This window comes from Heterodontus francisci, chromosome 30 (assembly GCF_036365525.1).
Source record: "Heterodontus francisci isolate sHetFra1 chromosome 30, sHetFra1.hap1, whole genome shotgun sequence".
Classification (NCBI taxonomy): Eukaryota; Metazoa; Chordata; class Chondrichthyes; order Heterodontiformes; family Heterodontidae; genus Heterodontus; species Heterodontus francisci.
The window spans coordinates 10,741,111-10,756,060 of NC_090400.1; the positions used below are offsets into that span (position 1 = coordinate 10,741,111).

Genomic DNA, 14,950 nt, shown 5'->3' on the forward strand with positions numbered 1-14,950 from the left:
AGGTCAAAGCTCTGCTGTCCTGCCACATCCACCTGCGGATGGTGGTGGACAGTTCAAACAGCTAATGGGAGGAGGAGGAGGCTCCATGAACGTCCCCATACTCAATGATGACTAAGCCCAGTACAAGTACAAAAGACAAGGCTGAAATATGTGCAAACATCTTCAGCCAGAAGTGCCGAGTGGATGTTCTTTCTTTGCCTCCTAAGGTCTCCACCATCACGGATGTCAGTTTTCGGTCAATTCAAATCACTCCGTGATATCAAGAAATGGCTGAGCCCACTGGATACATTCTGGCCTTCGTGCTGAGGGCTTTTGCTCCAGAATTAGCCACACCTCTAGCAAAGCCGTTCCAGGCCAGTTACAACAGTGGCATCTACTTGACTAAGTGGAAAAATTGATCAAGTATGTTTTGTCCACGAAAGGCAGGACAAGTCCAATTCAGCCAATTACCACTCTATCATCCTACTGTCAATCATCAGCAAAGCAATGGAAGCTATCAAGCAGCACTTGACCTGTTCCCTGAGGCTCGCTTTAGGTTCCACCAGCACCACGCTGCTCCAGACCTCATTACAGCCTTGGTCCAAACAGACAGAAGAACTGAACTCCAGAGGTGAGGTTAGAGTGACTGCCCTTGATATCAAGGCAGCAAGGAGCCCTAGTAAAATTGAAGTCAATGGGAATTGGGGGAAACCTCTCCAATGGCTGGAGTCAAACCAGCACAAAAGATGATGGTTGTTGGAGGTCAGTCATCTTAGTCCCAGTCTGTTGCTGCAGGAATTCCTTAAGGCAGTGTTCTAGGCCCAGTCATCTTCAGCTGCTTCACCAATGACTTTCCCTCCATCATAAGGTCAGAAGTGCAGATGTTTGTTGATTGCACAGTGTTCAGCTCTATTTGCAATTCCTTAGATACTGAAGCAGTCCGTGCCCACATGCAGCAGGACCTGGATAACATTCAGGCTTTGCTGGTAAGTGGCAAGTAAAATTCACTCCATACAAGTGCCAGACAATGACCATCTCAAACAAGAGAACATCTAACAATTTCTTCATGACATTCAGTGGCACTGTGATGATCTAAACCCCCACCATCACCACCCAAGGAGTCACCATTGACTAGAAACTTAACTGAACGAACCGTATAAATGCTGTGGCTACAAGAGCAGGTCAGAGGCTGGGAATTCTGTGACAAATAACTCCCCTCCTGACACCTCAAAGCCTGTCCACCATCTACAAGGCACAAGTCAGGAGTGTGATGGAATACTCTCCACTTGCCTAGATGAGTACAGCTCCAACAACATTCAAGAAGTTCTACACCATCCAGGGCAAAGTAACCCGCTTGATCATTATCCCATCCACCATCTGAAATATTCACTCCTTCCACTCCGGGCACACTGGAGCTGCAGTGTGTACCATCTACAAGGTGCACTGCAGCCACTCACCAAGGCTTCTTTGACAGCTCCTCCCAGGCTCAAGACCTCCACCACCTAGAATGGCCAAGGGCAGAAGGCACATGGAACACCACCATTTCTATTTTCCCCTCCCAAGTTGCACACCATCCTAACTTGGAAATATATTGGCAATTCCTTCATATTCACTGGGTCAAAAAGCTAGAACTCCTTACCTTTTTGGGAGTACCTTCATCACACGGATTGCAGTAGTTCAAGTAGGCAGCTCACCAACAACTTCTCAAGCAATTGGGGGTGGGCAATAAATGCTGGCCTTGCACGCAATGCCCAAATTAAATGAATGGATAAAATGTGTGAAGTTGAGTATATTAAAACTGCAGATAGAGTGAATATTGCATGACATACATTATCATGTTTTCACAGACGGCACTGCAATGTGGGCCTCCTGCTGCAACTGGTTCTGTGTGGACAACCAGACCATGGATGAACCTGAACATAATCCAAGAAGGCAGGCGTACACGAATGCAGGCTACAACTCTCAGTCACCTCCATCTGGATTGGAGAACACATGCAGGGCTTGTGGTTCTCGATTTGAAAATGCGTTGAGAAAGGTGGGTACAAGTTTTGAGTTAGAGATTAGAATTGAATTGAACTCCTCTTGCAGAGGAAAAAAAAAATGACTTTCAGCAGAAGTTGCAGGTTAGAAATAGCATGGTTAAACGTTGACTGTATCCTGTGCTGTTAATGCTGAATTTTAACCTGTGTTGGAGAAATTCATTCATGATTCTGCTGAGGCAGCAGTTGATGCATTCTGTCAATAGTTGCTAAGTTTAATTTGGTGACTTATTCATCTCTTGCACAGTTCCTGTGGTGGTAAGTTAGAGGATGTGCTGTTTTAAAAGGACCAGAAGTTATTACTGAGCTTATATGTCTTCTATCATTCTGCTAAATTTTGAGCTCTGTTTATGCCATGTAGGTTAATTGCTTGGAATAGCGTTATCTTGAAGTGAATTAGAAGCTAATTGCTTTTTCTCTGTTAATTGCTATTTTTATAAGGTGTGAAATGTTATGACATATAATGTACAATACATTCTGCTAAAGCACAGCTAAGTCTGCTAAGGTCACCAAGGCTAATTGCTAAGTAAACACTTAGTTGAATGAGACTTTAGTTGTTTGATCTGGAAAGCTTGCAGTTTGAAATTTGCTGGTAAGTTTTAGGCTGCAGCTATGTCCAGCAATTTACAATTTTTTTTTATCAGTAACAATGTATAATTTTTGGGTTCCCCTAGATAAAACATTTTTGATCCTGTGACATTATTAACAAACAAAATAACTCATTTCCCTGCTGCTTCCCAGGAGTCTGATGATGCACCGTTATGCTGAATTGTGCCTTTCATATTGTCATGGGACGAGGTGATGATACTTAGTAGCTTTTGTGGACATCCGATCTTTGCTAGTAGTCTGAAGAGACCATGTCTGCTGACAAGGTCAGAAGCTTTGGTGAGATCTATGAAGGTATCGTGGAGGGGCATCCGTTGTTCAGGTGTTTCTCCTTTTGCTGGCGAAGGGGGAACAGCATGTCAATGGTGGATCTCTCTGCTCGAAAGCGGCACTCTACCTCAGGGTAGACATGCTCAGCCAGCTTCTGGAGTCTGTTTAAAACGACTCGAGCGAAGGCTTTCCCCACTGTGCTGAGCAGGGAGATTCCACGGTAGTTGTTGGATTCACTACGGTCACCCTTGTTCTTATAGAGGGTGATGATATTGGCATCACACATGTCCTGTGGTACTGCTCCCTCAACTCAGCACAGGCAAAGCAGTTCATGGAGTGCTGAGAGTATAGCCGGCTTGGCACACTTGATTATTTCAGGGGTAATGCCGTCCTTTCCGAGGGGCTTTTCTGCTGGCTAGAGAATTGATGGCATTACTGAGCTCCGATTTTGTTGGCTGTTCGTCCAACTCATCCATGACTGGAAGAGACTCGGCTGCATTGAGTGCGGTATCAGTGACATCATTTTCCCTAGAGTACAGTTCTAGGTAGTGCTCCACCCAGCGGTCCATTTGCTTGCGTTGGTCAGTGATCGTTTCCCCTGATTTAGACTTGAGGGCGGCGATCTTCTTGATGGTTGGCCCAAAAGCTCTCTTAATGCTGTTATACATTCCTCTGATGTTTCCGTATTGGAAGCCAGCTGAATACGACTGCATAGATGTTGCCAATAGCCGTTTGCACAGCGCCAGGCTGTTCTTTGCATGGTGCTTCTAGATTTAGTCTTCCGTAATGAAGCTGGGCAAATGGATGAGGGAGCAGTGGGTGACCATTTTGGAGATAGTGACCATTATACAGTTAGTTTTAGCATAAATGATAAAACCGAAGTAAAATTATTGGCCGTTGTAAATTGACCCTAGTGTAGGTAGGTGGTAGGAGAATTGTGGGGATGTGGTAGGGAATATGGGATTAATGTAGGATTAGTATAAATGGTTGGTTGATGGTCGGCACAGACTCGGTGGGCCGAAGGGCCTGTTTCAGTGCTGTATCTCTCTATGACTCTAAAAGTTATAAATTGGGGGAAGGCAAATTTTATGAAACTGAGAGGTGATCAGGAAAAATTGGACTGGATACAGCTACTTGAAGGAAAATCAGTGGCAAATCAGTGGGAGGTGTTCAAAAGCGAGATTCTACAGGCATAGTGTAGGCATGTCCTCACAAAGATAAAGGGTGGTTCAGCCAAATCGCAAGCCTCCTGGTTATTTAGAAGCTTACAGGGTAAGTTATAGCAGAAAAAGAAAGCTTATGACTACAATAAGCATAATGAGAGAGGAAGTACTAGAGGGTCTGACATCCTTGAAATTGGATAAATTGCCAGGGCCAGTTGGATTGTATCCCAGGTTGTTAAAGGAAGCCAGGGAGGGAATAGCGAATGCACTGAGGATCATTTTCAAATCCTCACTGGATATGGGTGAGGTGCCAGATGATTGGAGTCTGTGAATGTTATACCCATTGTTTAAAAGGGGTGTGAGGGATAGGCCAAGTAATTACAGGCCGGTCAGTCTGACCTCAGTGGTGGGTAAATTGTTAGATCAATTCTGAGAGACAGGATAAACTGCCACTTAGAAAGGCACAGATGAATTTAATTAATTTTTTTTAAATTTAGAGATACAGCACTGAAACAGGCCCTTCGGCACACCGAGTCTGTGCCGACCATCAACCACCCATTTATACTAATCCTACACTAATTCCATATTCCTACCACATCCCCACCTGTCCCTATATTTCCCTACCACCTACCTATACTAGGGACAATTTATAATGGCCAATTTACCTATCAACCTGCAAGTCTTTGGCATGTGGGAGGAAACCAGAGCACCCGGAGGAAACCCACGCAGACACAGGGAGAACTTGCAAACTCCACACAGGCAGTACCCAGAATTGAACCCGGGTCGCTGGAGCTGTGAGGCTGCGGTGCTAACCACTGTGCCGCCCATAATCAGGGATAGTGAGCATGGATTTGTTAAGGGAAGGTCATGTCTTACTAACTTGAATTAGTTTTTTGAGGAAGTAACAAGGAGGATTGTTGAGGGTACTGCAGTGGATGTGGTCTACATAGATTTTTGAAAGGCATTTGTCAAGGTCTGCATGGCAGACTGGTGAGTAAAATGAAAGCCCATGGGATACAAGGGAATGTGTCAGGTTGAATCCAAAATTGGCTCAGACAGGAAACAAAGGGTAGTAGTTGATGGATGTTTTTGCGAATGGAAGGTGGTTTCCAGTGGCGTTCCACAGGGCTCAGTGTTGGGTCCCTTGCTGTTTGTGGTGTATATTAATGATTTGGACTTAAATGTGGGAGGCATGATTGGGAAATTTGCTGATGACACAAAAATTGGCTGTGTGGTTGATAGTGAAGAAGATAACTGTAGACTCCAGAATGATATCAATGGTTTGGTTGAGTGGGTGGATAAGTGGCAAATGGAATTCAGTCAAGAGAAGTGTGAGGTAATGCATTCGGGGAGGGAAAATAAAGCAAGGAAATACACAATAAACAGGAGGATATTGAGAGAGGTACAAGAAGTGAGAGACCTTGGAGTGCATGTCCACAAGTCCCTGGAGGTGGAAGGACCAGTAGAGTGGTGAAGAAGGCATATGGAATGCTTTCCTTTATTGGCCGAAATATGGAATACAAAAGCAGGGATGTAATGCTGGAAGTGTATAAAAACGCTGGTTAGGCCACAGTTAGGCCACAGCTGGAGTATTGCGCACAGTTCTGGTCACCACATTACAGGAAAGACATTATTGCTGTGGAGAGAGTACAGAGGAGATTTACAAGAATGTTGCCAGGGCTTGAAAGTTGCAGTTATGAGGAAAGATTGGATCGGCTGGGGTTGTTTTCCTTAGAACAGCGGAGGCTGCGGGGTGACTTAATTGAGGTGTACAAAATTATGAGGGGCCTAGATAGGGTAGACAGGAAGGACCTGTTTCTCTTAGTGGAGAGGTCAATTACCAGGGGGCACAGATTTAAGGTGATTGGTAGAAGGATTAGAGGGGACATGAGGAATAACTTTTTTCACCCAGAGGGTGGTGGGTGTCTGGAATTCAATGCCCAGAACGGGTGGCGGAGGCAGAAACCCTCAACTCATTTAAAAGGTATCTGGACATGCACCTGAAGTGCTGTAACCTGCAAGGCTACAGACCAGGTGCTGGAAGGTGGGATTAGATTGGGCGACTAGTTTTATTGGCCGATGCAGACACAATGGCCTGAATGGCTGCCTTCTGTGCTGTAATCTTTCTATGGTTCTGTGAAGGTAAATGGAATAAGTTTTTGTGTAATCTTCCAAAATTCCCTAGATTCTGGAAAGGTCCCAACAGATTGGAAAACCACAAATGTAATATCCTTATTCAAGAAAAGAGGGAGACAGAAAAAAGGAAACTATAGGCCAGTTAGCCTAACATCTATGATTGTGAAAATGCTGGAATCCATCATGGAGGAAGTAGTAGTGGGACAATTAGAAAATCTAGCAGCGTGAACATGGTTTTATGAAAGGGAAATTGTGTTGGACAAAATTTATTAGAGCTCTATGAGGATGTACCAAGCAGGGTTAATAAAGGGGAACCAATGGCTGTAGTGTATTTGGATTTCCAAATGACATTCGATAAGGTTCCACAGAAAAGTTTACTGCACAAGATAAGAGCTCATGGTAACAAAAGAAAAATACTGCAGATGGTGGAAATCTGAAATAAAAATAAAGTGCTGGAAATACATAGCAGGTCAGGCAGCAAGAATGGAGGAGTGCACTGTCGTTCTCTAGTTCTCCACAGGTTACAACATATATTTAAATGTTTTACCCAGTTACTGATACGGCCAATTCTAAACTTTACCTATTTTAGTGTTAGAATAAAAATCTGCCAACCAGATTTCTTTCATAAAGAACAAAATTATGAATTAATTATAAAACAAGACTCATTCAATAAAGATGCAAAGCTTATTAACACAGAAGTTGAAATATAAAACTATAAATATATTCCCTTGCAAATAAGCCAACACACGCGCGCACACACCGGTTAAAGAAAAAAATAAAGATTTCTCTGCAGAGATCAACTTTACAAGCACAAAAATACTTGGGTCAAATACTTGCTAATTCTTGAAGGAAAAAGGATCAGATATGGCATTTCCAGTTGGTCTGACGTCCGGATACATGTAGATGAGTGTCACTAGACATATGCGGTTGTCACTGGGATCTTTTCAGAAACAGTTCGTCCAGAAGATGTCAAGAGAAAGTCTTGCAGAAGCTTCTCGGGAGAAATGCTGCATCAGTTTCTCTCGTTCTCGCACTGAATTCTCAGGGTTTGTCAGAGAGGTGGAACGGGATGAGTTGGTTGCCTCTCCCTCTCTTTCTCTCTCTCGCTTTCTTTCACTCTTTTTCTCTCTCTCTCTTTCTCTCTCTTTTTTTCTCTCTCTCAGCAGGCTTACACCCCAAGTGAACTCCAAACAAACAGTGCAAAAACGAAACCAACTCTTGACCACCATAAATCTAGACATATCACCTCTTTGTAAACATCTCTAGTAGTCAGCAAGGCTCCTACTGTTTACTTTGCTTAAGACATGTGACTTCCAGTAAGTGTTTGTTTTTAAACAAAGTCCACATGTGCTTCCAGTGACCCTTTTTAAAAAAAAAAAGTTCAGCATCATCTCGGGTATTTCCACTGTCTCTTGAACATGAGTCCTCAAAAAAATTAAAAATGGAGGCATCATCATAACAGAAGAGAGAAACAGAGTTAACATTTCAGGTCTCTGACCTTTCATCAGAATTTTCCATCAGAACCTATCATATAGTTAGGTTAAGTGAGGAGGCAAAAATTTGACAGATGGTGTATAATGTAGGAAAATATGAGGATATTGTTAGGCCAATGTGTTTTGTTGAAAATTTTCTTTGGTCCCCTGTCTGGAGATCTGAATTTATATTTTTTGGAAGAAATTTAAAAAGAACATTTAAAACAGGATGACTACTGGCAGCTTAAGTTGGCTATCTAATTTGCAACACTGTATCCTACACTGCAATGCTTGTGAGGAGGGAGACGAAATGTCCCAACAAGAACCAAGACCTAAGAAGTTTAAAGGAACTGTTTTTTTTTTGCAAGAAGGAAATACTGCTAACTGTTGTGTTTTGAATCACTGCATGACTGTCATATCACAAGCCCCTCCTCATCTGTGGTTTTAAGCTGGTGTTTTCTCTGCAGCAGGGGAGAAGCAGCTGGACTCTGACATGAGCAGACCCTAAGCGAGTCTCTCTCTCACTCATGGAGACTGGATAGGCTAGGGTTGTTTTCCTTAGAGCAGAGAAGGCTGAGGGGGGACCTAATTGAGGTATACAAAATTATGAGGGGCGTAGATAGGAAGAAACTTTTTCCCTTAGCGGAGGTGTCAATAACCAGGGGGCATAGATTTAAGGTAAGGGGCAGGAGGTTTAGAGGGGATTTGAGGAAAACCTTTTTCACTCAGGGGGTGGTTGGAATCTGGAACACACTAACTGATGGGGTGGTCGAAGCAGGAACCCTCAACATATAAGAAATATTTAGATGCACTTAAAATGCCATAGCATACAAGGCTACGGGCCAAGTGCTGGAAAAAGGGATTGGAAATAGATAGGTGCTTGATGGCCGGCACGGACAGGTGGGGGCCTGCATGACGATATATAAACTGTGGTATGTAAGGAAAGCAGTCTTATTTACTTATCCACTGACATTGGGATCATAAGTGCTATTTTTTATTCTCGGAAACAATCAATGTCTGTGAACAAAATCCTGCAAACTTCCCTCCAAACATTCATCGTGATGTGCACCCCTTCCCCACTCCTACACCCCACAGTACGCACCTTTTTCAACAGTGAAGTTTCTTACCCACTCTGACCAGTGCTGCACTAGTATGTATATGAATTTGCAAAACTGTTGACTTTTCAATACAGTGCAAAATATTGAGTATATCATGGCATTGACATTTCACCTCAAAAGGAATTGTGTTTGGACCTTGTTAAAGTTTTATGTACTTAAGTTCATTGTAAAACTCAAACCACAGAGTCACGGGACCAGCTTTTCTTCGGCTTGAGGTTTCGAACAATTATAATATTTTTACTAGGAAGCACTGTGCTGGTGCATATTTGACCACCAAAAGGCAGTGCCACAGAAGAGAAAGGTTTGTTTCCCCTACTCTGACCTTATAGTCTCTGACATGGGTAGGTGCCAAAGGGAGGGTAGACATCACCATGCTGTTTGAAAGGTGTGAGAGAGTAGATCATTGCCAGGCTGTCCTTATCTCTAGCAGTTGGGAAATGGGTCTGTTGTTGCTTTTATAGTTATGTAGTTGGCTGCAGAATTAATTTGCTGTTTAAAGTCTGTGTTATATCCACCAGTGATAATCCACACATTATATTCGCGTGGTCTGGAAGGCAAATGTTCAGTAGATTACTTGGTCACTTATATTATTTGTTATTCCTTTTACTTGTATTCTTACTCAGATATTAGTCCAGTTTCTGCTTTCATGATTTTTTTCTTCCCCTCCAATTTTCTTTTCCAGCTGTTCTGAAGGTGCTAGCTCTTGTTCTCTCCGCACCCCTCCCTACCAAATGCACATTTTTCATATGTTAACAAGTTATTTGATTATTATAGCTAAACCTAACCTTTGATGCCCAGTGTTTTGACATGTATTCCACATTCTAGATAAATAGCAATGGGGAATTATTACCAGTCCTGCACTGAGATCCTGAGAGCATTTGTACATTTCCACTGATGTCTTGGCCTAATACGGCTACTCAACACAGATGTTGAGCATGTGGCACCTTGATCTATATGAATCAGTGGCATACGCTACTGTGCTTTAAGCTACTGAGTTAGTGAGTGTGCTTAGCTTTTACTTAAGGGAGCTAATTGGCATATCATTAAATATTTTTGATGAGTTTAGTCCACATATCTTTAGAAAGAGCATAGATCCTTCCAGAGGAGGTTCTCTGGCTACTGTAACATTGGTTTTAAAGTTTTCTTATGCAGAAATATTTCCAAAATGAATAATTCACTTAATATATGATAACTTTTTAACACCTTTTATTCCCAAAACCTCCCACTGCTAGATCAGTTAGTTGTAGCAGAAATGGAACCCTTTTTTGTGTTACAGAAGGGTTCATGCTGCTGTATTTAGAAGTAACTGGAAGATTTTCATTCTCCTAAAATCTTGAGCAAAAACCAATTTTATTCAGGAGTGAAATCGAGAAGCATATTCTCACAAGGGGAAATGGAAATCTGGAACTAACTCCACCCTGCCCCCCAAAAAAAAGGTTGTTGATGCTGGGGGTCAGTTGGAGCTTTCAAGACTGAGATTGATAGATTTTTCTTGGGTAAGGGTAATAAGATATGTGGAGAGAAGGTGGGAAAATGGAGTTAAAATGCAAATCAACCATGATCCAATTGAGTGGTGGAGTTGGCTTGAGGGGCTGAATGGCCTCTTCCTGATCCTGTCCTTGTGCTGTTGGACTCAGATCCCATCCAGTACGACAAGATGGAATTCTGTCCAGTGGCTGGAATTTGCAGGGCAATGGGGAAAGAGCAATAGGAGTAGGACTAATTGGATAACTCTTTCAAAGAGCTGGCACAGACACAATGGCCCTGATGGCCTTCTCTGGTGCCGTAAGATTCAATGATTCTAAGAGCCTGAATAAAACTGCAAAAGCAATTTAAGATTCATGTTGAAGCTATTGACCTTCCTCAAGAGTTTTATTGGTATCAAAACTATTTTAGTGCACACCCACCAATCTTGTTTTCCTTCGGAAACCTGTGCGCCCTTTGTCTTGTGATCAAACCTGTTATTCCAGCCTGCAATTTGAGCTCAGTTTTATATCAATTTTCTTTTAACCTTGTTGAGTCACACTCATTGGAACCTTTATTTTGTAAGACTGCTTTTTTTATTTAAAGTGGTATCTGCTATACTCAGAATCTAGGCTGACGATTCAGTGGGAGTTCTGCACTGTCAGAGGTGCCATCCTTCAAATGAGAGGTTAAACTAAGGCTCTGTCTGTCCCCTTATTGTAGTGGGATCTTTTACATGTGCCTATTTGAAGAAGAGCAGGGGTGTTCTAACCAATATCACTAAAACAGATTATCTAGTCATTATTGCATTGCTGTTCATGGAAGCTTGCTGTGTGTAAATTGGCTGCTGCGTTTTCAATATAACAACAGTGACTACATTTCAACGATACTTAATTGGCTGTAAATTGCTTTGGGATGTCCTGAGTTTGTGAAAGGTTCTATATAAATGCAAGTCTCTTTCTGTTTTTCCTTTCGTTCACTTTTCTCTCTTTTTATCTTTCTGTCTCTTTCATTCTCTCTCTTCTGTTTCTCTTTTCTTTTTATTCCTTCTCCCTTTTTCTTTTGTCTTTCTGTCTGTCATCAACAATGCTGGGCTTCCATGCAAATGAATGAGTTTGATGTGGCATTTTGCTTTCTGATTTTCATTAGCTGTACTTGGCCAAAACAGCAGTGATGATGTACAAATGACCTCAGGACCCCAGGTAGCTTGACTCTGGTCAAGGTATTGCCCTGAGGAATGAACCAGCGAATGGTTGTCACTTATTTTGTTCAGCTGAAACAGGCGCTATATTTATACATATTCATTCTGTCTGCAAAGAACAGGGCCCTATGTATTAGTATATGTAGCTTTCAGTACGCGCAAATGTGCCACACTGCATGCCCTACTGACCATCTTAAATTGGTTGTCAGCGGAATTCTTAGCACACTGTGGATTATTTAGCAAACGTTGTCCAATCGCAGAATTACATTTAATGTTGGACACTGTGTTTTGAGTTTTGCAAGCACGGGCTGGTTGGGTATGGCCTGTACCTTACCCGTTGCGAACAGACGGGGCATGTTCATTCCTCAAGGCAATGCCTTGACCAATCAGAGTCAAGCTGCTTGGTTTAAATTTTAAACAAAGCTTGGCAGTTAACTGTCAGTCACTGTAAACTGGTGCATTCACCATGGCAATGCCTCTACCAATCAGAGTTCACTTGCCAACCAACAAGCGCTCTCTTCTCATGCAGTATAAGTTGTTTTCCCTTTCATTGGTTATTCTTGCGATTGTCCTGATGAGTGCAAGATGAAAAGCTTTGACAACATGTTCCTATTTTCGGCAATACTCAAGTTCTGTACTACTAAACGACTATTTGGATACAATTTAATGGGACTTCCAGCAAGTATTTGAAAAAACTGCATGTGAGGCTTTTAAAGATGATTAAAGCTCCTGGAGGTAATGCCACATTAGTGAGTTAGATTATAAGTTGCACAGTCTAAATTATGTGTTGATAAATGCAAAAGGCTTTGTGTAAGGAATAGGACATAAGTGGTGAATTTGTAAAAGGGATTTGGACTGTACCCCCTGCCAGTTATACTGATAAAAAATCATTATCATTTATCAATATTACAGTAACGGTTTTTCCAGGTGTACAGAAGGAAGTGGGGTTGAAAGAAGACGGATGTTGTGGGTGCTGAGGGAGATATAAGGAAATAGTCAGAGATGACCATCTCTAGTGAGCCTATGGGAGATGGAAAAGTTGTTGAGATGGCTGTGAACATGAGAGGAGAATTTGTACAGAGGGAGAAATTTTGGGAGGACAATTTAGATTTTAGATTGAGATACAGCACTGAAACAGGCCCTTCGGCCCACCGAGTCTGTGCCGACCATCAACCACCCATTTATACTAATCCTACACTAATCCCATATTCCTACCACATCCTCACCTGTCCCTATATTCCCCTACCACCTACCTATACTAGTGACAATTTATAATGGCCAATTTACCTACCAACCTGCAAGTCTTTTGGCTGTGGGAGGAAACCGGAGCACCCGGAGGAAACCCACGCAGACACAGGGAGAACTTGCAAACTCCACACAGGCAGTACCCAGAATTGAACCCGGGTCGCTGGAGCTGTGAGGCTGAAGGAAAGAGGAGCAGTGATAGAGATTTAAATTGCTGAAGGTGAGGAATCGTTCAATGCGGGGAGGATATCTCAGTGAGAAACTGGTGAGTTGGTAGAAAATGAGCATTTTAAGAAAAGCAAGAGGAATGGATAGAATGAAAAGCTCAAAGGAGAAGAAAGTAGAGGAGACACCAAGGCGTGATTTAGTGATGCGGACTATGGCACCATCAAGAGGTTTGAGGACAGATGATGGAAAGCTTGGCTAGGCAGGGTGATTCAATAAGGCTCAAGGTGTTGCCATGCATGAACAAAGTTTCGGTCAAAGTCAGTCAATTAAGTCATCCAGGGTAAGTTACTAGATGGAAAGGGCCTTGTTTGCGAATAAATTGACATTCTGGAGGGAAGTGAGGAGATCTCATTGTTGATCCATTGGCGAAGCCCTAGAAGACAGTGTTGATGGAGAGTGGGATGGAAAGGAGGTTGGCAGAGTTATCCCCCAGTAAGCATACTGTGCAGAAAGATCGGTGAAAAGAGAATGGGGGATTCAGTGTTGTCGCTTGTAAGAAGGCAGCAATCGATGCCTTGAAGGATCCTTTTTTTTTTGAAAATAAGAAAAGAGCCACAGCTGACCACGTGGGCCAAAAAGGACAATACATTTGAGGAACTAAATGTTAGTGCGGAAAGAGTTTTCAGTGGAACCATGAATACAGAACAACAAAGATAAATTGCAGGAAGAGCTGGAGAACCAGAATGGAGTGATGAATAGTGTCAAAGGTAGCATGAAGTTCAAGGAAGATGAGGAGCAGCAGGCAGCTACAGTCAGTCAAACTAAATGTCAATGTCTTTGACGAGGGCAATGTGAGTGCTATGGAGAGGGAGAGAACTACATTAGAATAATTCATATGAGTGAGGTTAGAATAACATTCAAAGGTGAATGATAGGTCATGTCTGGTTAATTTATTTGAATATTTTTTTGTGGAGAGGGTCAAGACAAGGTGGATAGGGGAATGTCTAGGGATGTTGTCTATATGGATATGGCAGTAGTTAGAGTAAATAGGTGAGACAAATGAGACTGAGACGCCGAAGCCTGGGACAAATTGAGGGATAGGAATACAGCAGAGGAATAGCAATAGTGGGATAAGAGATTGCCATGAAATTGGTGTAGATCCTCAGGGAGGAGAGTAATAGGTAGGGAATAAGAGGAGAGTGAGAGGTGGGGAATAAGAGAAAAGAGGGAACTAATAACTATGTAGTACACTGAGCAGAGATGTATTCCTCCCCTCCCTGCCCGTCCGCCTGCCCCGTCCCCACAGAAATAAACTTCTGTATCTCTTCCTCAACCTTTCTTTGCAGGAAATCGCTTTGTTGGAAAATGGAAGAAAAATGACATTGGAGATAAAGCCTGGCTCGGGTATAAAATTAAAACCCGACCTGGGCCCGACGCGACAACAGCCAACACTAACCCGATCCGGGCCTGAGTCCTTTAATATTTTTAAATGCCCGACCCAACCTGAACCCGACACGTGTAGTCGGGTTTGGTCGGGTAGCCAGGTTTTACTGCAGAATGCGGAGTCTGGACTGCACGTTTCTGCCTTGACGTCCTGAATGTTCATTTGAAGATTACTTCCTGGAGCAAGGCAGCACTGTCCACATCCAGCCCGACCCAACCCGAGCCCAAATGCTAGACCCGGAAGAGAGACCCGACCCGAATCCGACATGTGTCGTTGGGTCTGGTCGGGTAGCCACGCTTTAATTGGAGAGGTGGCATTTTGAGAACTAGTTCTGGAAAAACACTTTTTAATAAAGATTTACAAGCCAGTTTTAAGATAATGCCTTATTATTTCTCAGAAATGTCTCATGGTGCTTCACAATGTATTTCAAATAAATTCAGTCACTGTTATGTAGACAAACATAGCAACCATTTTGTGCACAGTAAGATACCACAAAATAATGATGTGAATAACCAATTAAGCTGTTCTTGATGTCGGTTGAGGCAGGAATGCTAATTGTAAAATGTTGACCTGGAGTGCTGGACTAGAGAAACAACAAGGCTTTGGTTTAACATTACATCTGAGGGATGGTACCTCTAACAATAC

At 42.6% G+C, this 14,950-nt stretch overlaps 1 protein-coding gene across 3 annotated transcripts in view; it reads left to right on the forward strand.

Moving 5' to 3' along the window:
* The window catches only part of LOC137346575 (E3 ubiquitin-protein ligase rififylin-like), a 129,662-nt gene that overhangs the window by 73,089 nt on the left and 41,623 nt on the right, over window positions 1-14,950 (forward strand). For all 3 annotated transcript variants that reach the window (XM_068010089.1, XM_068010091.1, XM_068010092.1), the window contains one exon: window positions 1,827-2,014. In XM_068010089.1, the coding sequence (XP_067866190.1) occupies window positions 1,838-2,014 (177 nt within the window). In that variant the 5' untranslated portion in view covers window positions 1,827-1,837. The remainder of the gene's footprint in view (window positions 1-1,826; window positions 2,015-14,950) is intronic.